General features: G+C 45.1%; 1 protein-coding gene across 1 annotated transcript in view; it reads left to right on the top strand.

Moving 5' to 3' along the window:
* Positions 1–7,085: 7,085 nt before the first annotated feature.
* The window catches only part of PPP1R36 (protein phosphatase 1 regulatory subunit 36), a 33,921-nt gene continuing 17,890 nt past the window's right edge, over positions 7,086–23,116 (top strand). The window contains exons 1-6 of the mRNA XM_063147665.1: positions 7,086–7,133; positions 11,986–12,050; positions 13,986–14,081; positions 15,434–15,445; positions 15,691–15,797; positions 21,220–21,286. Of these exons, the coding sequence (XP_063003735.1) occupies positions 7,086–7,133; positions 11,986–12,050; positions 13,986–14,081; positions 15,434–15,445; positions 15,691–15,797; positions 21,220–21,286 (395 nt within the window). The remainder of the gene's footprint in view (positions 7,134–11,985; positions 12,051–13,985; positions 14,082–15,433; positions 15,446–15,690; positions 15,798–21,219; positions 21,287–23,116) is intronic.

Raw genomic sequence — 23,116 nt, 5'->3', positions numbered from 1 at the left:
TCCCAGATTATTATTTTTTTGATCCCAGGTCATCTCCCATCCAGGCAGTTACCCCAATAAAAAGTTGACAATAAAAAGTTGGTAGGTTGGGCTGAGAGTCTGTGACTAGAACCCGGCCCAATGTCACCCAGTGAGCTTCCGTGGCCGAGTGGGGACTAGAACCCAGATCTCCCAACTCCCAATCCAACACTCTAGCCACTACACCATATGGCTCTCCCACGACACCACTTTGGCCCTATTCAGACAAAACACTAAACCATGCTGCTTAACCACAAAATGGTTAATGGAATGCAATGCATTCTGTTAATCATTTTGTGGTTAAGCAACATGGTTTAGCGTGTTGTCTGAACAGGGCCACTGGCTCTACGAAGAGATAGTACAGCCTCCTTTTCTTCTGCCCACTCAGAAGAACACTGGTAACAGTGTGAGACAAATAACTTTTTCTTGCTCCATCTGACCAGCTTGTTTCCCAAACTTGAGTGGGTGTATCTGAGATTCACCATGGGGCAGTGGGTTGCTGTCGCAATAAGATCAAACCCGGCACTTCTGCTGCTGTGGGGTGGCGGTGGCTAATCCTGACCCCACAGCGAAAGTGTGGAGTTTTGGGTGCTGGACCCGTCCTCTGCCTGAGCAGACGGCGATTAATTAGGGGTCGCCATCCGCCTGACTATGCCTCTGCTGCGACTCTGGAGTAAGGTTAGACGGTGGATATGCCGTACTTGCTTCGTGCTGGCAAAAAAGACGGGTAAGTCCCCAACTTTTTTTCTGCAGAGTTTCAAGGGAAAGCCCCACGATGGCTTCAAGGTGGCTGAGCACCACAGCACAGCCACACCGGGGCTTTTGACACATATAGGCAGCCCCCAGATCAAGAGAGAACACAACAGCCTTAAAGGACAGACCTCACTCAGTGATAGATTTATGAATCCAGCTGAATGTTCTGGGCATCAAGAATTAATTTATATGGATTGTCATCCCTGAAACCTCTCTCAAGCCAAGTACCACAAAGTGGCACCACCAAATATACATTTGCGTGGCACAGCGTCTAATTGTGTCCGTGCGGCGGATGAAAGGAACAAACCAGAGGCATCAACTTAAATGGGTTATCAAATTGGCTATTAAATTGGCCACAACTTTATTGATTTTGAATAGGATTGGTGGAGGCGTAAGGGCGTGGATCCCGCCATCAGGCAGCCTGACTGCTGTCTGATTTCCGTTCCTGGCCCGCCTGCCAGGAGTGCTGGTGGTGGGTGGAAGGGGCAGAGGCCCACCATGGCGCAGACCGCTAACATGAACCCGCTTTGCCTCTACCCTGGATGTGGCACCTTTGCAGCCACCGTGCTGGTCTGGTCTTGGTGCCACACCCACCCTGATCCCTTAAGGGGATCCCACCGTGGGGGAGCGGGAAGCCCAATCCCGCTCTCCCTCCCCAATTGATCCAGCCCAATGCCTATCACGCCCCACAAAGTTGTGACATAAACAACACAATTCCACCAAGACAAAAACAACAACAAATATGTAGTTCAACTTATTTACACATGGGCTAGTCTTGCAATGAGGAAGGCGAAAACCCTGGCCCCTTCCTTGCCAATTAGAAGGCAGGTAAAATTCCTTCCCAGCCCCATTAACTGGGAACTGACTTCTGTCCATTGCAAGATCTGCTATTACCAGGCAGGGCCGGTGCTACCATAGAGGCCACTCAGGCGGCCGCCTAGAGCGCCAAGATAAGGGGCGCGCCGAATGCCGCACCTGGAAGCCGCTCTCCCACAGCGGCTCTGAGAGGGCGGCTTCCGGGTGCGCCGTTCCGAAGTCGGCAGCCCGCCCTAGCATCCTGGCTTCACTTCGGCTGGGCGCCCACCCAGCCGAAGTGAAGCCACACCCGCCACACCCACACCCCAGCGTCTTGGCTTCGCTTCAGCCGAAGCAAAGCCAGGACGCTGGGGTGGGCGGCTTCGGAACGGCGCACCCAGAAGTCACTCTCCCAGAGCGGCCTCTGGCCGGGCGCGCCGTTCCGAAGCCAACCCCCAACCCCAGCATCCTGGCTTCACTTCGGCTGGGCGGGCGCGATGGCACCCAGGTACGCTGGGGTGGGGGTGGGTGGGTGAAAGCAGCTCACCTGCCTAGGGTGCAAAATAGTCTGGCACCGGCCCTGTTACCAGGTGTGGGTGGGGAAGTCAGCCACAGCAATGGCACCAGCTGAGCCACGAGGCCCTGTTCTTCTGAGCCACGAGGCCCTGTTCTTCTGAGCCACGAGGCCCTGTTCTTCTGTGCGCAGGCAGACAAGGGCAGGATCCTGCTGCTCCGTTCAGTTGCCTCCTCACGTCCCCACCCCAGCTGAGCCAGTCGCCTTTTAGCTCAACGCTATCAGGCCGTAGGGAGGTGTTGCTGCTGCTGCTGCACAGGCCCCTGCCAGCTCCCTTCCTTTTCCTGCCACCAGACCAGCGGGCGCCACCATGACAGCTCCCCGGTAAGCGGGGAAACTCGATTTATTGCTCAAAGAGTATTAGAGAATAACAAATTTGTGCAATCATAAACAAGCAAAACGCATTACTACATACAATGCAATTAGGAAAATTAGAAGTATATCAGAAATCGTGGCTGACATATTGCTTCGTAAAATTAAAGTTCTATTCCTTTCAGCCAACAAAGCCGTCATTAAAATCTTATGGTTACCAGTCTGGCGAGCTTGGTTTGCAGAGCTTAGGTAATCATGTCGGGGAACCGTCTGGTTCTCCCAGGATCTCTCTGGGCAATCAAATCTATCTCTTCCTTTTATGACTCGTTTGTGGATGACCTCATATTAAGTTTTAGAGATAGTCGTACCATTGTTTCAATTTCTCTCAATGTAATCAGGTCTGCCACTGATATCAGTAGCACCTAGATGAAGGTATCTCTGCTAAGCTAAGCTACGTGCTGCTTCCAGCACTGGTGCCTGCCTCCCTTCAATTCTAAGAATACATTCTGTTACTCATAGTTATCTCGGAGCACACACAGAGATTGCATCACGTCTGTTACTGATCAGCTAGAGTCAGCATATACAGATAATTAGGAATAGCACTCCTATGAAATACAATGAATTCATATTAAGAATAACACATTACATACATACTGTGTGACAAGTGGCCTTGGACAGTAGCTTTCTTGGTTTCTCATCTGTGAAATGGGAATAATACTCCTGTGTTGCTTTTGGGGCTGAGGCTCTTAGGCCGTAGCTAGACCTAAGGTTTATCCCAGGATTGTCCTGGGGTCAAATCTGTTAATCTAAGTGCCACACAGGGCATCCAGCGCTCAGGCAGGGATGAACCCGGGATGATCCTGGGATAAACCTTAGGTCTAGCTAAAAGGGGTGCTAAACCTCTTTTAGCCTGAGTACTGAATTTTTTTTTAGGGAAGCTCTTGGGGGCTGCACCTGAAACCCCCTCTTCATCACAACTGTTAAAGCTGCAGGAGCCCTGTCCTCTTTTGTATCTGGTCACTCTAGAAAAGAGGGCAGGGCTCCTGAAGCTTTAACTGTTGTGGTGAAGAGGGAATTTCACCAGGTGCTGCATACATACAAATGACACTTGCTGAAATTCCCTTTTCTATACAACTGTTAAAGTTGTGATGAAGAAGGAATTTCAGCAGGTGTCATTTGTAGGCATGCAGCACCTGTTGAAATTCCCTCCTCATCACAACAGTTAAAGCTGCAGGAGTTATACTAGAGTGACCAGATACAGAAGAGGGCAGGCCTCCTGCAGCTTTAACTGTTGTGATGAGGAGGGAATTTTACCAAGTGCTGCAAGCATACAAGTGACACCTGTTGTGATCCCTTCTTCATCACAACTGTTAAAGATACAGCCCTGTCCTCCTTTCCATACAGTCAATCTAAGCTTAAAGCTCTTCCTGCCAGTAACTAAGTTTTTGGAGAGGCATTTCAACCTTTTAGATTTGTGGGTGTTGGTGGATCGCACAAAAGCCAGGAAATCACCAAATGATCAGTAGTAGTGGGGAGGCGTCAGGCACAACCATTGGGATCCAGTTCTCAGGTATTATTATTATTATTTATTTATTTATATAGCACCATCAATGTACATGGTGCTGTACAGAGTAAAACAGTAAATAGCAAGACTCTGCCGCATAGGGTTACAATCTAATAAAATCATAGTAAAACAATAAGGAGGGGAAGAGAATGCCAACAGGCACAGGGTAGGGTAAGCAGGCACATGTGTATTAAAAACAATCCAAATGTTAACTTTCTTGATTTAACTGGTGGTGCCTTTTAAGTTGATACACATATGTCTGAATTGATGGTGCCTTAGATGACAAGGCATTTCTCTTAGCTGCGCCTCTTTCTTTTTATCCTGTTTTGGATCTTGCTTTTGAAGGATTGTCCCCGGTGCAACTCCAGGGCCTCGTTAGTTTCCAAGTCTGCTTCTCTTCTTGTTCTTGATAAATATGCGGTGTTGCTGCCAAACCTCCAGAAAATCCTTGGCAGTTCACAATAGCAACAGCAAACATACGCTGTGCTATTGTCAAAAAAGGTCACGGAGCACAAGCGGGGAAGTGTGCAAAGCAAAGCTCAGAGCTGGCTCTACCAAGGGATCTGAACCACCACTACGTTCTTTCCATAGGGATGTATGTGGAAGGGCAGCTTGGGGCAGATTTAAGTGTTGAAGTGGGTGGAAACAGGAGCTCACCCTTTTTGTCTGGATGAGGCAATGTGGAATAGCAAACTCATTCTGATTCAGTCTTGAAAGTCACAAGCAGGCCTATGCATAGGCGTGTGAAGTACATTTCATTAGGGAGTGCACCCAGGGATTTTTTTAAGGTGAACATTTATTGAATACTCAGTCATAAAGTACATCATTTTTTGCATTTATTAAACATTGTAGATGGTGATATCCTACTCTTGACTTCCCTGACCACGGGAGGGCCGTTGCAGGTGAGGGAGTGGGAATGAGGAGGCGGTCCTCAAGCCCATCATGGGTGGGGCTTTGTGGTGACACTGGCCAGAGGAGGGGCTAAGAAGGCAATATGAGCTTTAGAGGGCCCTCCTCCTTGCCTCTTTGAAGCACTGCTCCTGGCAGAACAATTCCTTTTTGCTCCTGATGCTGGGCAGCTGGAGCACGTTCCTGCTGTGTCTGGATCCCTACACAATGCCCCACCCCTCAATTTGGTGCTTATTGCTTGAGGCACACCCGGCACACTCCTTGTGCACGCCTATGCGCCTATGGATAGACATTTTTGTGCTGAGAGGCATCTAGGGTTACATATTGTGTGAATGTGAATATTAATGCCACAGCAACCAAAACCTAAACACAGATAGCCTGTATTAAATATTATTTATTTATTTATTTATTTATTATTTATTACAGGATACTCTCAGCCCAACGTACCGCACAGGGCTGTTGTTGTGAGGATAAAATGGAGCAGAGGATGATGATTATGTCTTGGGTTCCTTGGAGGAAAAAAGGTGGGATATAAATGCAATTAATAATAATAACAATAACAATAACAACAACAATGAAACTCACCAGTCACACATAAGTAAAAGGGACTGATGCAATAAACCACAAAACGTCCCCAGAAACATTTCAGTAACTGTTCCAAGCAATAGAACATATTCAAGAAAAATGACTCGGAACGGCAACTTCCATGTTAGCCCAACTGAAACAAACTCACTAGTCACACATAACTACAAAGACATGATGCAGTAAGCCAAAAAATTTCCACAGAAACCATGTTTCAGTAACCCTTCCTGGCAATATTCCAAATTCCACAGAACGGGAGCTTCCAAATCAGCCAAATTCACCAGTCACATGTGACTAGATAGGGTTAATTTAATAATCTATAAAACATCCCCAGAAACCACATTACAGTAGTGGTCCCGGGCAACAGTCCATTTCCTACAAAATCAAATGGCATAATTGTCCATTTTGCCCATTGACCAAAAAGATTGGGAACCATGGTGATTGCTGCTGTTTTCTCCTAGAAAGGCTATCTGATAAACAATCTTTTTCTCCTCAAAACCTCACTTCCTCCTGTAGCCCTTCACCGTCAAAAAGGGATCAAATTCGAGATACTTTCCCCTGAGCGTTACATACTGCAAAGGGTTACACTAGTTTTGTCCACAGTGTATTACACCATTCAAGTGGGCACATGCAGTAAATTGTCTTTTTGGCCAGTCTGTTGGGTGGAAAAACGTAACTGAGAACAAAAACAAAAAAACAAAAAACCCCTAACAAAATTATGTGGGGCAGGGAAACAACGGGGGTAGAAAGAGATCTGTGGATAGGGGAACATGGTCAGGGTTACATCAAATTTACTGTGTAATCCTAAACATGTTTACTTAGAAGTAAGCTTAAGTAGGGTTGGAGATTTACTCTTTAACACACTGCAACCTGCCTTATTCACCTTGAAGATAGTTCCAATATATGGATCTAGGGAGAACCCTTAGGATTTATAACTTTGGGAATTTAAAAAGCAAATAACCAAAACAAAGGCAGCCATGAGAAATAAAACCCCAAAATCAACAGTTGCACCATGAGGAATTGATTAGGAATGTTGCTTGGTCCTAAAGGTATCTAACTATGCAGGAGCTGCCTAGAAGGGAGAAAATGCCTCTAAGCATGTGCAGAGGGCCTCTTTCTTTCTCCCCCTCCCACAAGTAAATCAAAGCTCGAAGTGATACCAATCAAGATCCCCAACGCAACACTTCCCTAAAATGGCCCCTCCCTCAGCGAATAGCCTTACCAGCATCAAAATATAGTTTAGACACACACGGATTTACTAGCCCACCCACCAAAAAGCAAACAAACACCCTATATAAACGGAGAATGGGGAGGGGGTTATTTTAAGATTTTGTGTAGATGGTGGTGGTGCGGTGCTATTTGGGCATTCTTCTCATCTCAGCCCTGCAAGAGTTTGTCCTGAACATCTCCTAAAATAAAGGCGCTCTCAGTCCCCGTTACAAAAGTGTTAAAGATTTCTGCATGGCATGATGGGACTTGTAGTCAGGCGGGGGCCGACCGTTCTATTCCAGCTGGGAGAGAGAAAGAAAGAGGAAAAAGGAGTTGTTGCTAGGATACCACAGTAAACAAGGCCTCACCATGTCGCAACTGCAGTTTCTGGAGCTGCCCAAGGGGACCATAGTGCCTGTAAGTTTCCATTCCTGACGTGCTCGGAGGCCTTGTGCTGCTGCTGCTGCACTTTTTAGAGGCGGGGGTGAGGTCTGGATATTACTGATGTTTGGGCCAAAGGCAAGGTAGGAATTGCTCCATTTAAGTAGATGCATCCAGAAGGAGGAAACGTCAGTGTGTGAGCTGCTGATTTCGTTTCTCATTAATTATAAACCTCCCTCAATATAACAGACTTGTCTTTAAATTCCCCTGAAAGCAGTGTGTGTGTTTGTGTGTGATATAAATACACACACACACACTCCATGCTCCCAGAGCTGGTAAAGAAACCTTGCAAATGACCAAGTGGAATCAGAAATGCATTGCGAAACTTTAAAAATAAAAATAGGCTATTTAAATTAAATATTTAATTTAATAATAAATAAGTAAATAAACAATTAGACACTATTTCTTATCCCTGGACACAAACCAGAAGAGAGAAATCTCAACACGTGGCAATGGGCTGCCATGCAGAGGTAGTTGCTTATTTATGTTTACATTTATATCCCACCCTTTCCCCCCCTCTAACAAGAATTCCCAAAGTGGCTTACATGGTCCTCTGCTTCCTCTGCATTTTGTCCTCACAACAACTCTGAGACTGAGAATCAGTGACTGGCCCAAAGTCACCCAGTGAGCTTCATGGCCAAATGGAGACTAGAACCCAGATCTCTCGAGTCCCAGTCTAACACTCTAACCACTATACCACACTGCTTCGCATGCATGTTGTTGTTTATTCGTTCAGTCATTTCCGACTCTTCGTGACTTCATGGACCAGCCCACGCCAGAGCTTTCTGTCGGCCATTGCCACCCCTAGCTCCCCCAAGGTCAAGTCTGTCCCCTCCAGAATATCATCCATCCATCTTACCCTTGGTCGGCCCCTCTTCCTTTTGCCTTCCACTTTCCCTAGCATCAGCCTCTTCTCCAGGGTATCCTGTCTTCTCATTATGTGGCCAAAGTACTTCAGTTTTGCCTTTAATACCATTCCCTCAAGTGAGCAGTCTGGCTTTATTTCCTGGAGTATGGACTGGTTTGATCTTCTTGCAGTCCAAGGCACTCTCAGCATTTTCCTCCAACACCACAGTTCAAAAGCATCTATCTTCCTTCGCTCAGCCTTCCTTATGGTCCAGCTCTCGCAGCCATAGGTTACTACAGGGAATACCATTGCTTTAACTATGCGGACCTTTGTTGTCAGTGTGGTGTCTCTGCTCTTAACTATTTTATCAAGATTTGTCATTGCTCTCCTCCCAAGAAGTCAACGTCTTCTGATTTCCTGGCTGCAGTCAGCGTCTGCAGTCATCTTTGCGCCCAGAAATACAAAGTCTGTCATTGCCTCCACGTTTTCTCCCTCTATTTGCCAGTTATCAATCAAGCTGGTTGCCATAATCTTGGTTTTTTTGAGGTTTAACTGCAACCCAGCTTTTGCACTTTCTTATTTCACCTTCGTCATAAGGCTCCTCAGCCCCTCCTCGCTTTCAGCCATCAAAGTGGTGTCATCTGCATATCTGAGATTATTTATGTTTCTTCCTGCGATTTTAACTCCAGCCTTGGATTCGTCAAGCCCAGCACGTCGCATGATGCATAAGGTCCCATAAAGATTGCTGGCACCTTCAGTTAAGGGGATCCAAGGGTTGTAGGATTTAGGGCCTCAGACCTGGGCCAGCCTGTTAGTCTAGAGTTGAAAGTACGGGGCTAGATGAACCAATGGTCTACCACTATATAAGGCTGCTTCATGTATTAATATGCCCACTACTTCTCTCCAGAGAAAGCCATCAGAGTTGAGCTCTTGAGAAATCTTAGGAGAACTAGAGTTGCCCTGGAGGTATTTCACCAGTATTATAATTCCACATCTATACATACTCACCAGTTCAACTACAAAAATAGTTATTGCTTTGTTGAGCTGACAGTAAAGAAGGGTGTTAAATAAAATGCTGGGTCTCAAGCAATAAACAGCATTTTAAAATGGTGCTTGATGTTGACCCTGTGTCTTTGTTATTGATAATAAACATATAACATAAATGATATAATGCAATAATTAAAAAATAAATAAAAGACACTGCAAGCTTTTAGCAGATCAATGAGCTTTACAGGTCCAGGCAAGCAGAAGTTTTAACCTGTTGCCAAAATGAGTGCAATGACATGTCTAACTGAACTCCTATGGATTTAGTGGGTCTGCCTAAGTATGATATTGACTAAGGCCATAGCTAGACCTAAGGTTTATCCCTGGATTGTCTAGGGGTCAAACCTGTTCATCTAGGTGACACACAGGGGATCCAGTGCTCAGGCAGGGGCGGACCCTGGATGATCCCAGGATAAACCTTAGGTCTAGCTGTGGCCTAAGTCTGGATCTAACACCTGGAAATTAAACCATATTGGTCTTGGTTTGTTTTAACGAACTAGCATTAGGATAAACCACAAATCTCCAAGTGTGTGTGTAATGGTAAACTGGCTTAGTCAAAAGTGAAAGATTTATTGTTTTTATTTTATATCATGTTATATTACTTCCTCATTTTCTTTTCTTTTTTTAATGTTTCAATTATTTTACTACTGTCCCTTTACAACTTTAAACATCAGGGCTTGGTCTGTTTGGGCTTCTTTCCTCCCACCAGGCCAGGGTTAACTGACATCAACTCCCCTATGGGAAAGAAGCAGCAGCTAGGGAGATCAGGGCCAAATCAAGTTGGACTGCCTCATCCTACTGCCCCAGAGATCAAAGGAGAAGCAGGGGCATTCTACCACCCCAGCTGAAAATCTACTTAATTTTTTTTCCTTTTCCCTCCCCATCCCATTTTCCTTGTGTGTTGTGTCTTTTTAGCTTGTGGGCAGGGACTGCCTTTTTTACTGGTTGATTGGTAAACCAGGAGGCTTTTTTTAAAAAGCTAAGGAATGGAATATTTTTTTTAAAACAAACAAACACATAAAAGAAATATGCGTGGAGCAGTAAACGGAGATCAGAGCCCTGGAATTCAGGGGATATCAACTCATACTATGCTGTTGACGTATCTCCTCCAGAAGTGCAGGCAGTAGTACTGTGTTCTTTTTTTCTCTTTTCAAGGCACTTACATAGCAGAGCTAGGCGCCCGTAGAGCTATACCTCTGTGGTTGGGCCAGCCCTGGCTTTGTGCGTGCTCCGTTAGGCATTGGATGCTCTATCAATGCAGTGATTACTAGAAGCCAACATGGATTTGTCAGGAACAAATCCTGTCAGACTAATTTGATCTCATTTTTTGATAGGATAACCTCCCTTGTGGACTGTGGGAATGCTGTGGATGTCATATATCTTGACTTCAGCAAAGCTTTTGACAAAGTACCACATGACATTCTGATTAACAAACTAGCTAAAAGTGGGCTAGATGGAACAACTATTAGGTGGATCCACAGTTGGCTACAGAATTGGACTCAAAGAGTACTTATCAATGGAACCTTCTCAAACTGGGGAGAGGCAACGAGTGGGGTGCCGCAGGGCTCAGTCCTCGGCCCAGTGCTCTTCAACATTTTTATTAATGATTTGGATGAGGAGGTGCAGGGAACGCTGATCAAATTTGCAGATGACACAAAATTGGGTGGGATAGCTAATACCCTGGAAGACAGAAACAAACTTCAAAGTGATCTTGATAGACTGGAGTGCTGGGCTAAAAACAACAGAATGAAATTTAATAGGGATAAATGCCAAGTTCTACATTTAGGGAATAGAAACCAAAGGCACAGTTACAAGATGGGGGACACTTGGCTCAGCAATACTACAAACGAGAAGGCTCTTGGAATTGTTGTAGATCACAAGCTGAATATGAGCCAACAGTGCGATATGGCTGCAAGAAAGGCAAATGCTATTTTGGGCTGCATTAATAGAAGTATAGCTTCCAAATCACGGGAGGTACTGGTTCCTCTCTATTCGGCCCTGGTTAGGCCTCATCTAGAGTATTGTGTCCAGTTCTGGGCTCCACAATTCAAGAAGGACGCAGACAAGCTGGAGCGTGTTCAGAAGAGGGCAACCAGGATGATCAGAGGTCTAGAAACAAAGCCCTGTGAAGAGAGACTGAAAGAACTGGGCATGTTTAGCCTAGAGAAGAGAAGATTGAAGGGAGACATGATAGCACTCTTCAAATACTTAAAAGGTTGTCACACAGAGGAGGGCCAGGATCTCTTCTCGATCCTCCCAGAGTGCAGGACACGGAATAACGGGCTCAAGTTAAAGGAAGCCAGATTCCAGCTGGACATCAGGAAAAACTTCCTGACTATTAGAGCAGTGCGACAATGGAATCAGCTACCTAGGGAGGTTGTGGGCTCTCCCACACTAGAGGCATTCAAGAGGCAGCTGGACAGGGATGCTTTAGGGTGGATTCCTGCATTGAGCAGGGGGTTGGACTCGATGGCCTTGTAGGCCCCTTCCAACTCTGCTATTCTATGATTCTATGACCTCAGGAAGCATTTGGTATTGAGTTTATCAAGACTTGGTCTTGGATTTTCAGGTTGTAAGACTGAGGGGAGGGATTGCCTTATTTTGCTGCTCCTCCTTAAATAGTTGTACTGCAGTTGTTTTAACGTTGTGCTTTAATATTGCATGTAACTATATTTTAATATTGCAAACCACTGAGGGATTTTTACTGTATTCAGTGGTATACAAATGCCACAAATAAATAAATAAATTTATTATTGATCTTTGTAAGCCGCTCAGAGACTTTGGGCTTAGCAGTGGGGCTGAAAAAATATTTCCAAATGCATAAATAGTCAACAGAACAGGCTTCTAAACTCACTGGCATTTCTAGCTGCAAAACTAACATAAAAAGCATAGGTTTAAGTTAATTTATTAATATATGTGTATTTTAAATGTTTGCAGTTGACAACAGTTAACCCTGGTTTGTGGTACTGGAGAGAAGACACTAGAACTCTTGAATTTTCAAGGTAAGGATTTGATGTGCCTGTCTGTTGTTTCTTCTCTAATTTTCTGTTTTGTTTATTAATGGCACAATCCTATGCATGTTTTGACTGAAAAAGTTCTACAACTCCCATGGCTGGCTGGGGAATGCTGGGAGTTGTAGGATATTTTATTTTCTGTTTAAACATGTATAGGATTGTGCCCTTATTTATTTGTTTACCATGTTGGTATATCACTATTCAATAATCTAATTTACAAAGCGCGTCACAACATTAAATGCAAAGTACAGTATTAAAATCACTAAAACTAATGACATCTAAAACAATTCAACGAAGTACTTGAAAGGTTGTCACACAGAGGAAAGCCAGGATCTCTTCTTGATCATGCCAGCGTGCAGGACACGGAATAACGGGCTCAAGTTACAGGAAGCCAGATTCCGGCTGGACATCAGGAAAAAACATCCTGACTGTTAGAGCAGTACGACAATGGAACCAGTTACCTAGGGAGGTTGTGGTCTCTCCCACACTGGAGGCATTCAAGAGGCAGCTGGACAACCATCTGTCAGGGATGCTTTAGGGTGGATTCCTGCATTGTTGGACTCAATGGCCTTATAGGCCCCTTCCAACTCTACTATTCTATAATTCTAACCAACTAATCAATGGAAGTTGGATGAATCCTCAGTATTTCTCAGTAAACAGGATCCTCAGTTTCAGTAAATTATTATGGGGTGTTTGAGATGTGATATTCTACTGTATAAGGTGGGAGACAACTGAAAAGGGCCTGCTCCTTGTTGATGCTAATCTTTTCGGATGTGAAAGCAACTAATAAAATGTCTTCTTACTCAATCTGCAATCAGTCCAAACATGCCCGTTCCTCTCAAGGGTCAAGCGCTGCCAAAAAAAGAAAACCTGTTCTACACTTCTGAAGTAGAAGCTGGCTATGCGGAGTCCTGATTGGTTGAGCTCCCTCACCAAGAATTCCCCCCCCCACTCCAATCCCTGAAGCAGTTGTGCATTTTATTTATTTATAGATCAATAAGGTAGAATAAATGGTTAAACTCAGGAATGTTGAGGTGGTGCTTTTGAAAAGGGAAAAAGGTAGATAGCTCAGCTAGGACGTTTTGGGAAGGGGCAAGATGGATTGCTAAGCTGGCACTGGGTTTGTGTTGCTCTGTGTTGTGTCTGCAGTTGTTTCTCCCCCCACCCCACCCTCCAATATTAGATCTGTTTTTATCCCCAGAGAAAAGTGTCTAGGTAGCCAGAGAAAGGCTGATTCAGATTGGCCAGGCAGTCATTGGCTGCGTTCGGACAACACATTAGTCAACGGTGGGGGGAACAGTCAACTCACAGTTGGTTTTTTTGCAGGTACTCCCCACACAACATGGTGCCACTCCCCCGTGGAGCAGTTGAGGTTCGCTTTGAGTGGATTAATAGTCAACACGGCATTTGACTGACACAGCCCCCGCCCCTCTCCTTGCCCTCCCTCCTCCCTCAGTCCTCCCGGTGCTATCCCAGCAGCCCCTGCAAGTTGTGCCGGCTGTAGCAGAGTGGCCGGCTCAGTTTTGGCCACTCTTGCCCTGGAACTCTGTAGCCAGCCGAAATAGTCAAGACAACCAGTCGAAAAAGTCCACTGAGCCTGACCGACGATACAATAACCACCGGTTGTGCGATTAGTCAGCTCCACAACCAGTTGTGTTTCTGCAGTGGTTATTTTGAGGAAAAAACTGATGCCCAACAGACATCACAATTACCAACTATTGACCTTTCCACTGACATTTGACTACTAAAACCACCGGTGGTTATTGAGTTGTCTGAACTGAGCCATTCTCACTTGGTAGTAAAAGCAAGGTCCTATTCAGTTGCCTAGAAATTTAACTGCTTACCATGGAGTTTTATGCATTGCCTACTACCCAAGTGCATTTTCTGTTACAGAAAAAAAACCCTCTCATTTTTATGTTGCAGTGCCCAGCTGAAGGAGGAATCTAAGGAACTTAAGGAGAAGACGAAGAAAGGCAAGGCCATTCACTTCCAGGAGCCTGGATCCAAAACGTTGGAAAGGTGATTCAGTTTAAAAACCATCAGAGCGTCGCCTTCGCAAACATGGCTTAGGGTCTTGGCGTATGAGTTTAACTTATGATGTGAGACATCCTGGGTTCAAATCCTGAATGAGCCCAGCCTGGTGGGGGTTGAGGGACATTGGCTGTACCTTCGGGGAGGGGTCGTAGCTCAAAGTACAAGATCCCAATTGCCCTTGGTGTAAAAGGATCAGGGAGTTGGAGAAATGGTTCAAATTGGGACTAGATCAGACTGGGCTCCGGGCACCACCACATACTGAGACTTGGTGGTTTGCTACATATGAGCAGGCCTTTTCCGTGGTGGCCTCCCGAATTGTGGAAGGCCCTCCTTCGAAAGGTTTTGTTTAGTGCCTACTTCATTGATTTTTGGGGTGCTCAATAAAAGACCTAAAAGAATGTTTCAATGCTGCTGCTTGTTTTTATTTTTAACGAGTGAACAGACCCAGCTTGGGTTGGGTTGGAATAGCCCTTAGTTTGATACAGCAAAACCTTCAAGCAAACTTACCCAGCTGTCAGAGTTGGATGCATACTGCCCATCCTGTCTGAGTGACGCCATGCCCAGTGACATCCCTAGGCACAACCTCTGCCGTGGTGCACCCCTTTATGCACCTGAGGGAGGGATTTGTCCACTGAGGAAGGGTTGCCCCAAAACGGTGAGGAGGGGCAACCTATAACTCTGCCCCTCAGCCGATGAGCTTCATCACACCAGCGTTATACTGTGCAATCGCTGCGAATTGCGTGCAAAGGACTCCAAAGTTTTCCAGCTTATAATCTGATTTGACTGTGAAGTACTCCCATGCATCCTGCTTTAACTGTGCTGTAAAGGGAAAAGAATCGAGCTATTTTGGTACTAGTTTTCAAGCAAATAATTTGTTGTATTCTGAGTGGCCACTGGGGGCGCAGGAGCAGGATTTGATATGTTTAAAGAAAAATTAAACAAATGCTTACATCTGCGTAAGTTTTAAAGATAAAGACATCAAAATTGGCACAGTAATAGATATTAAGGAGAGCTTTAAGTATACCAAATTTGAATTGGATTGGGTCATCCATTTTTTTTAAAATGATTTTTTACATTTCGCCCCTTAAACCCATTTCCTGGTATGCAAAGGATCTTAGGAGTGCTGCCGCTCGGGGTGTGATTTAGCTAGCAACAACAACAACAACAACAGCTTAGTGCTGTAGGGGATAATTCGAGGGAAACAGGTACGTGGAATGAAGCTCTAATAATGTCTCCTGGCTTCAAACTGTCCCTTTTTTCTACCCGTGTCCAATAATGTCTTTCCCACCATCTATCATTTGTGCTTTGGAGGCATCCGGACCCACAAACGATGAGAGAACTGGTCCATAGTTGGTTGTCTATGCTGAGCAAGATTTACACACACAGGGTTTGAAGGAAGTTCTAAAAACTGACCAAGAATTTTCTTCACTGCCTTTTGCAAACAGGTCCTCTTCAACCTGTCAAGGAAAAAAATCACTTTGGTTGTAGTCTTTCTTTTCTGTGTAGTTGGGATTACTCAGAATTTTCTCATTTTCTGTGTCTAAAGGAATGTAACATATGCACTTTTTCTTCCCAATCTTATGTGTAGACCTAGTATATTTCGAGATATATTTGCTTTACGGCCCTCTGCCCGGGAAGACAAAACATCTCGACCAGTGAAGCGAGGGCAGAATGAACTGATTACTCTAGAAGATGTTAAATGTAAGTGCGTGCATTTGCATTGAATGAAAGAGTAGTTTCACGCAACCTAGAATGATCGGGCACACCTGGAATTGTTTCAGGTTTCTGATTTAGAATTCTTCTGAATCCACAATTCTAGTTTACATGGTCTAAATGGCCTGCATCCAACATATTAAAGAATCGTAAAAGGATAGCATAGAATAGGGTTGGGCAGAATTCAGGCTTGCAGAATATACTCTTAATTTTACCAAAACTTTGAAGTACATCAACTGGAGCCAGATGCAAAACAGTGGTTCAGGCAGGCAGACGTAGGTTAAGAATTAAGGAACAGGGTCCTCAGAACACATGCTCAGGAATTGGTGATTGGTGCCAGAATGAACCTCACGAGTTCTTTCACACACCCCAAAATCCCTTGATTTCCTGCAAGTGTTTTTTATCAGTAACTTGGTGCCGCGTCCCTTGGAAACCCCACGCTTTCACTCTCCTGAGCCAGATCTACACCAAGCAGGATATGGTAATTTGAAAACGGTTTGAAAACTGTATATGGTGTGTGACCTGGGCCCCAACAGTTGTCACTACTGTTATCAACCGATTTAAAGCAGTAGTGTAGATCCTTGCCGGGGATAGCGTAGGGTAATCCCAACATTGAGGAGGGAGCACCAGGTTTCTGGGCAGCCATACGGGACCGGAGCCGTCCCTGCCTTCATCCTCGTGTAAGGCAACCAATCGCAAGTCACCTTCCACCAGGCACTGCCTGGCGTCCTCACCTTGCTCCGGAGAAAAGAATTGGGGTAAGTTCCCTACTTTTTTTTCCTCTGCAGTTTCAGCATAAAGCATTGTGTAGTTGACACTGTGCCCACCCTGGGACTTTCTGAGTGTTTTATTTAGGGCACAATCCTATTCATGTTCAGACAGAACAATGTCCTGCAACTCAAAGCATTCCCCAGCCAACAGGGTCTCTCCGGTGTTAGTCTTTCCCTGAATTCCCGGGGGAACGCATGCTATTATCAAGGTGAGAGTAAGCAAGACCTCCCCTACCTTTTCTCAGTGTAAGGAAAATTGCAAAATGTATATTAGTGAAACACCTTTATTAGGCCAATTCAAGATCCCAAGACAAGTGCAAGTGTTTGAGCTCTCCGGATCTCTTCACCAGGGAAGATAATTACAAAAATTAGATGGGGTGGTGGAAAGAGGAGAAGGTCATAGCTGGGTTTTACATGTTCAAAAATGGCAGATCATCCATTGTTCGTTTGATTCTTTGTCCCAGCAGTCTCAGGTGCAACCTGAAACAATCACAGCCCAATGTGACTGTCTGTAGCTACTTCCCACATTTCATCTTGAGACTCTGACCATGCAGACTTCATGATTTCAACATCAGACTTTTTTCTCCTCTCCTCTCCTCTCCCCACCCCAACCGAACCTGCTTTTTCTATTGTCGTGCCTTTTTGACCTTGAGTTGACCTAATAAAGATATTATGTTAATACACATTTTGGAATTTTTCTTCTGGCCAACACCACTACCTTTGCTTTTTGTTGAAGTTTTAGAGGCTCTTTTCCTTACTCTTAATTTACATGACATTCTTGCAGGGCAATCCTAATAATGTCTAATTTGGAAGTAAGTCCAACAAAATTCAGTGGGATTTATTCCTAGTAAGTGTATTTATGATTGCCACATTTTCTTTTCCTTTCTCTCTACCCTCTCCCACAACTTGGGAATGATTGGGATCTGGGTGGGTGGGTATTCGTTAGGAAATGTTTTTTCACTGAGATATTTTTTTTTAAAAAAACCCACAATAACGTTTAAGTAATTAAAACAAAAATGGATTTCCTTTCTTTCAAAACATATCAGAAACAGAAGGTCCAGTCACAAAGGGGTGGATTCCTGCATTGAGCAGGGGGTTGGACTAGATGGCCTTGTAGGACCCTTCCAACTCTGCTATTCTATGATTCTATGATTCTATGAAAAGAGCCAGTATGGTGTATTGGGTGACAGCCTTCCCCATGCTGGCAGGGAGTAATGGGAATTTTATTTCAACACAGTCAGCGGGTACCAGCTTAGGAAAGGCGGGGACAGTGTGCCCAGCTGGACTGGGGAGGCTGGGTTCAAATAGCCCACTCAGTGATAAAGCTCACTGGGTGACTAAGGGCTCCATCACACCAGCTTTATAGACTGCTGTCAACGTGGGTTGTGTGCAAAGGACTCAGATGACGTCGTCCATGTCCTGCCCTGACCTCACTCCCCCCCCCCCCCCTTAGTGCTATTTTTTGGCGTGGGGAAAGTCTGGTTCTTCCAGTAAATCAAAAGGACAATGCGCTATCCTCAACGTGTATTTTCATCCATCGTTTTCAATCCGATGTTCTGTGGGCATGTTTTCAAGAGGGGGAGAGGAGCATGCCTTTTCTCCAGCAGGCATTTTCACCTTAAAAGAAATGTGGAAACTGCATTCTCCTTGCCAACAGTGCCCTCATTTTTAAAGATAAAGAGATCAAATTGGAACAGTTATAGCTCTTAAGGAGGGCTTTCAGCATGCCAAATTTGAATCAGATTGGGTCATCCCTTGATTTTTTAATGATTTTTTAATTCCCTCCCTTAAACCCTTTTCCTGTATTGTATTCCTTTATTTACAGTCAACAGACCAATATAAAACAAGAAGATACACCATTATATAAAACAATACAGAGTAGGGATAAAAAGAAGGAGTGTTACAAAATCACTAAAGATACTAGATGGTTATTTGTTGGTTTCTGAAAAGGGAACAGAATTGGGTTATTGGGGCCTAGCATAGTGAAAAAGGGAGGGATATATAGATAATAAAATTGCTAATCTGTGGATTTAAACGCAATCAACATCCATAAGCGATCTGGTGCGGATGGCCAAATTCAGGAATTTGGCCACCTGCTCAGTGGTAGATTTACTGGAGCCCTGAAGTAGACTAATCAGGAGTGACTCAGGGGATCGTCCAGGGAGACGTTGCATAATAGGACATAATAGGTCTTTTCTTGCCTGTTGGTAAAAATTGCAATGGAAGAGCACATGCAAAATGGATTCCACCTCGATGTTATTACATGGGCAGTATCTGTTTTTGGATGGAATTTTCTTATATCTGCCCTCCAGCAACTTGGAGGGGAGGACGTTAAATCTTGCTAGGGTGAATGCTTTCCTGTATTTGGGAATGGTTAACCAACCCAGGTATGGCATTCCGTCTTTGCAAGAAGGGACTGGGAGACCCAATGATTGGGGGGAACATGGTCCCCAGGCAGTTCCCCGGAGCTCTTGGTGGTCTATATCCAGTAGTCTCTGTTTGGTGATCTGTTTAGCGCTGTCCAAGTCCAGAGATAGCAGGAAAAAAGGGGATAGCCCTATTGAGGTTACTTTTTGCACCACTGCCCTAGACCAGTGAGATTCGGAGGGTTCTAACAGGACTTTGGTAACCAAGGAGTTGGGGGTGAGCATTAGGTGACAGCGGAGCCAGTAGTGTATGGTGAATATCCAAGCTTGGCATTTAAGTGTACTTAGTCCAGCCTCCAAGTTGAGGGCAGCACCAGAAACACATCTAGGGACTTCAAATATAAGCCTGAGGTAGAGATGTTGCACTCCTTCAAGAGAACTTTTGAAGTGTGGGAACCATATTGGAGCTCCAAATAGAGTCTGAGACACTATTTTAGCTTTGTAAACCTGGATGGCTGCCGGTAGATATTTCCCACCTTTCGCATAGAAGAATCGGGATAACGCACCAATAGTTTGTTCAGCTTTACTCTTGGTGTGTTTGCCATGTGCCCTCCAGTTTTGAGCTTCATGAAACCATATGCCCAGGTATTTATATGCGTCAATTTGGTTGATTCTGTTTCCCCCCATGGACCAGGGGAATCTTACCTTCCTCCTGGCAAAAACTACCACTTTGGTTTTTGAATAGTTAATTGTCAGCAGGTTTTTCTCGCAGTAAACCCTTTTCCTGGTAGTCCAACAGAGAGCTCCATCAGGCGAGCGTTTTATTGCCTGCTTGTTACTGGTAGGGTGACCATATAAAAAAGAGGACAGGGCTCCTTTTAACAGTTTTATTGAAGAGGAAATTTCATGCAGCACCTGGTGAAATTCCCTCTTCACCACAACAGTTAAAGCTGCAGGAGTTATACTAGAGTGACCAGACACAAAAGGGGGCAGGGCTCCTGCAGCTTTAACTGTTGTGATGAAGAGGGAATTTCCATTGGTGCTGCATGCATACAAGTGACACCTGCTGAAAATCCCCTCTTCATCACAACTGATAAAGATACAGGAGCCTAGTCCTCCTTTCCATATGGTCACCCCAAAACTTAAAGCTCTTCCTGCCAGTAACTAAGTTTTTGGAGAGGCATTTCAACCCAAACCATCGCCTCTCATTTGTGCTTTCTTAGCAGGATAAAAAAATACAGATTTGGCAGGAATATACAAGACCAGATTAAAATGACTCAGGGGCTGCCTTTTACTCTTTGTCATATATCCCATTCTCTTTTCTTCTGCTGCCTGCATCCACATGTAGAATACTTTCATATCATTTCACACAGTATTGTTTTAAATGACTGTGAAGAATTTTAAACCAGCCCAGACAAAGAACGGCTTAAAGCAGAGACAGGCCAAAAAGGCCTTGGAAAACAAAGTGCCTAGAGCCAATAGGTATCAGGTGAGCTTTTTTGGAGGAAGGAACTCAACAGCCTGTGTGCCACCTCCAAAAAGGCCCTCTCAGAAAGACCCTCTAAGCCCCCCTTAGAGTGACCAGATACAAAAGAGGACAGGGCTCCTGCAGGTTTAACAGTTGTGATGAAGAGGGAATTTCACCAGGTGCTGCATGCATCCAAATGACACCTGCTGAAATTCCCTTTTCTCTACAACTGTTAAAGAAATAGGAGCCCTGTCCTCTTTTCCATATGGTCACCCTACTTACTGGGCACTCATGGATTTTCGCAGGTTGCTCATTATGTTGTCTGCCTCCCTCCCGCCTCTTGCCCCTTCTTTGCGCCACAAAAAACCCCACCCCAGTAAGTCAGACGTATTTTTAAAGACGGAAGTTGCCGCTATCTCCTGCTGTGTACAGGAGAAGCAGCAGGATCAAAACAGCCCCCTGAATGGGCCACGTGCACATTGTTTACTTCCTCTTTCCAAAGAGGAAGTAGTGAAGGACAAACGCACGGGCAGAGAAGCGACGGTAAGCAAACACAATTTCCCCCTGTGCGATTCGGCCACTCAAAGCCAGTAATGACTTCTCAGCTTACTTCACAGGTCTTGGAGAGATAAAATGGATGGAACATCCTGAGCTTCTTGGAAGAGGGTTGGGATAAAAATGTTGCCGTATAAACCAATTTGTGTAAATAGTAGTTTAGATTTGTTGCAGAGACCTGGTAGGGCTGGACAGGAAGGGAATCTGCCACATTTTTAAATACACATTTTCCTTTGCTTACGTTGTTTCAGATGCTGCTTTGTTCCTAGCACACGAAGATGATTCGTTTCACATTGCTTCTTTCTCCATAGTTATGAGGTATATAGTTTGGCATTTCTATTTTACATTCGGATGCTTTGGTGTCTTTTTTTAAAACAGTACCTTGTAAAACAAGCAGTGAAACATTAACATAGGGTGGTTAAACCTTCTTTTCACTGCCATCGTGACCTGAGTCGTGAGAGGATTCTTTGGCAAATGCAATCCCATGATAGGAAAAGTGGCAGAAATCCCAGCTACCCTAATACCAGGCAAGCATTCTTGTGAACTATATGTAGCTGTGTCTTGGTATCCTGTTTTTAGTATCAAGGAGCTTCTACTGGGGCTGTCACTCAGTTGAAGAAACCGTAAGTCTATAAGTCGTATGAACTCACTGGCAGGGCCGGTGCCAGACTATTTTGCGCCCTAGGCAAGGTGAGCTACTTTCACCCCATCCCACCCCCCACCCCCCAAAATGCCAATTTTGATTTTTAAGAACAGATGTTTACTGGAAAAAGTAAGAAGCACAAAACTTGAAACTGCTAAATTTATTTTAAAGTGCAAGAAATACGTCATGCCAATTATAGCAAACAAATTGGAAAGGAACGTCTATGGGTCTAAAATGCATTATTTAATAGGAATATCACCTCCAAATCATCCCCCTCAACTCGCACGCACGCAGGCACACACTCAGCATCACCCACTCCAAACAAACACACGCATGAACACATGCATTTACTCAAAGACCCCATGCACCCCATTCACCCATACATTCTCTCTCTTTCTCTCTTCCAGGCACGTTCCAGAAGTCCGAACGTGGAGCCGCCCCACCCCCACCTCAGTGTCCCTGGCTTCACTTCAGCTGGGCGGGCGCAGGGCGCCATCTTGCCCACCCAGGCCCAGCTGAATCCTTGGGCTGGGCGTCTCACAGCCAAAGCGCGTGAGTGCTGCACTGTGCCCTGCGCCCCTCTTAGCTTGGCGCTCTAGGCAGCCGCCTGAGTGGCCTCTATGGTAGCACCGGCCCTGCTCACTGGGTGGCCTGAGGCAAGTGATCACCACAGACAGCTGCAACAGGATACTGATGTACCTTGCAGGGCTGTTGTGATGATTACTGGGATAATATACCTACGGTACACATGCACTGGCTACCTGGTAGCTACCAAGCCAAGTACAAGATCTTGCTGTTGACATATAAAGCCCTGCAGAGCTTGGGACCAGGTTATCTGGCAGATTGCCTGCCCCAATGCAGACCGGTGTGATCGTCAAGATCATTGGAGAAAGTCTTGACAGTTCTACCATGACCTGCAGATTGCCATCTTGCAGCAACTAGGAAGCAGGCCTTCTCCGTGGTGGCACCCATCTTATGAAATTACCTCCTCCTTGGTAAAAATGTCTCCCTATCCGTATTCTCCATACCATGCATAATTTTGCACACCTCTATGGGGAGATGCTCCAGCCCCTTAATAATTTTAGTTGCCCTTACTGTCAGGAAGTTTTTCCTGATATTAATCGAAATCTAGGTAGCTGTAACTTATACCCGTTATTTCAAGTCCTGATTTCTGTGGCAGTGCAAAATAGTTGTTGACCGTCTTCCCTGTGGCATCCTTTTTTGTACCTGCATGTCTGTTTCGTTTGCTTACACTGCGCGCCACCCACGTGAATGGTGCTTCACAGAGTAAAAGAGAGCAGGGCCCGGCCCCAAGGAGCCTACAGTCTAAATTTCGACGCAGTGGAAACCACAGAGGCCAGGGAGGGAAGTGGGCGTAGCAGTGGATGGAGAAGCCATCTGCATTCTTTCAGTGGCACTTAGACTGAGTCGCAGAAGGACATCAGCATAAAGGGGTTGTGCCAAAGGTTTCATGGAAAACGTGGTTTGAGGGGAGGTATTGAAGG

The sequence above is a fragment of the Elgaria multicarinata genome, chromosome 2 (assembly GCF_023053635.1).
Source record: "Elgaria multicarinata webbii isolate HBS135686 ecotype San Diego chromosome 2, rElgMul1.1.pri, whole genome shotgun sequence".
In the NCBI taxonomy this organism is placed as follows: Eukaryota; Metazoa; Chordata; class Lepidosauria; order Squamata; family Anguidae; genus Elgaria; species Elgaria multicarinata.
This window is presented reverse-complemented; position numbering and strand designations above follow the sequence as displayed.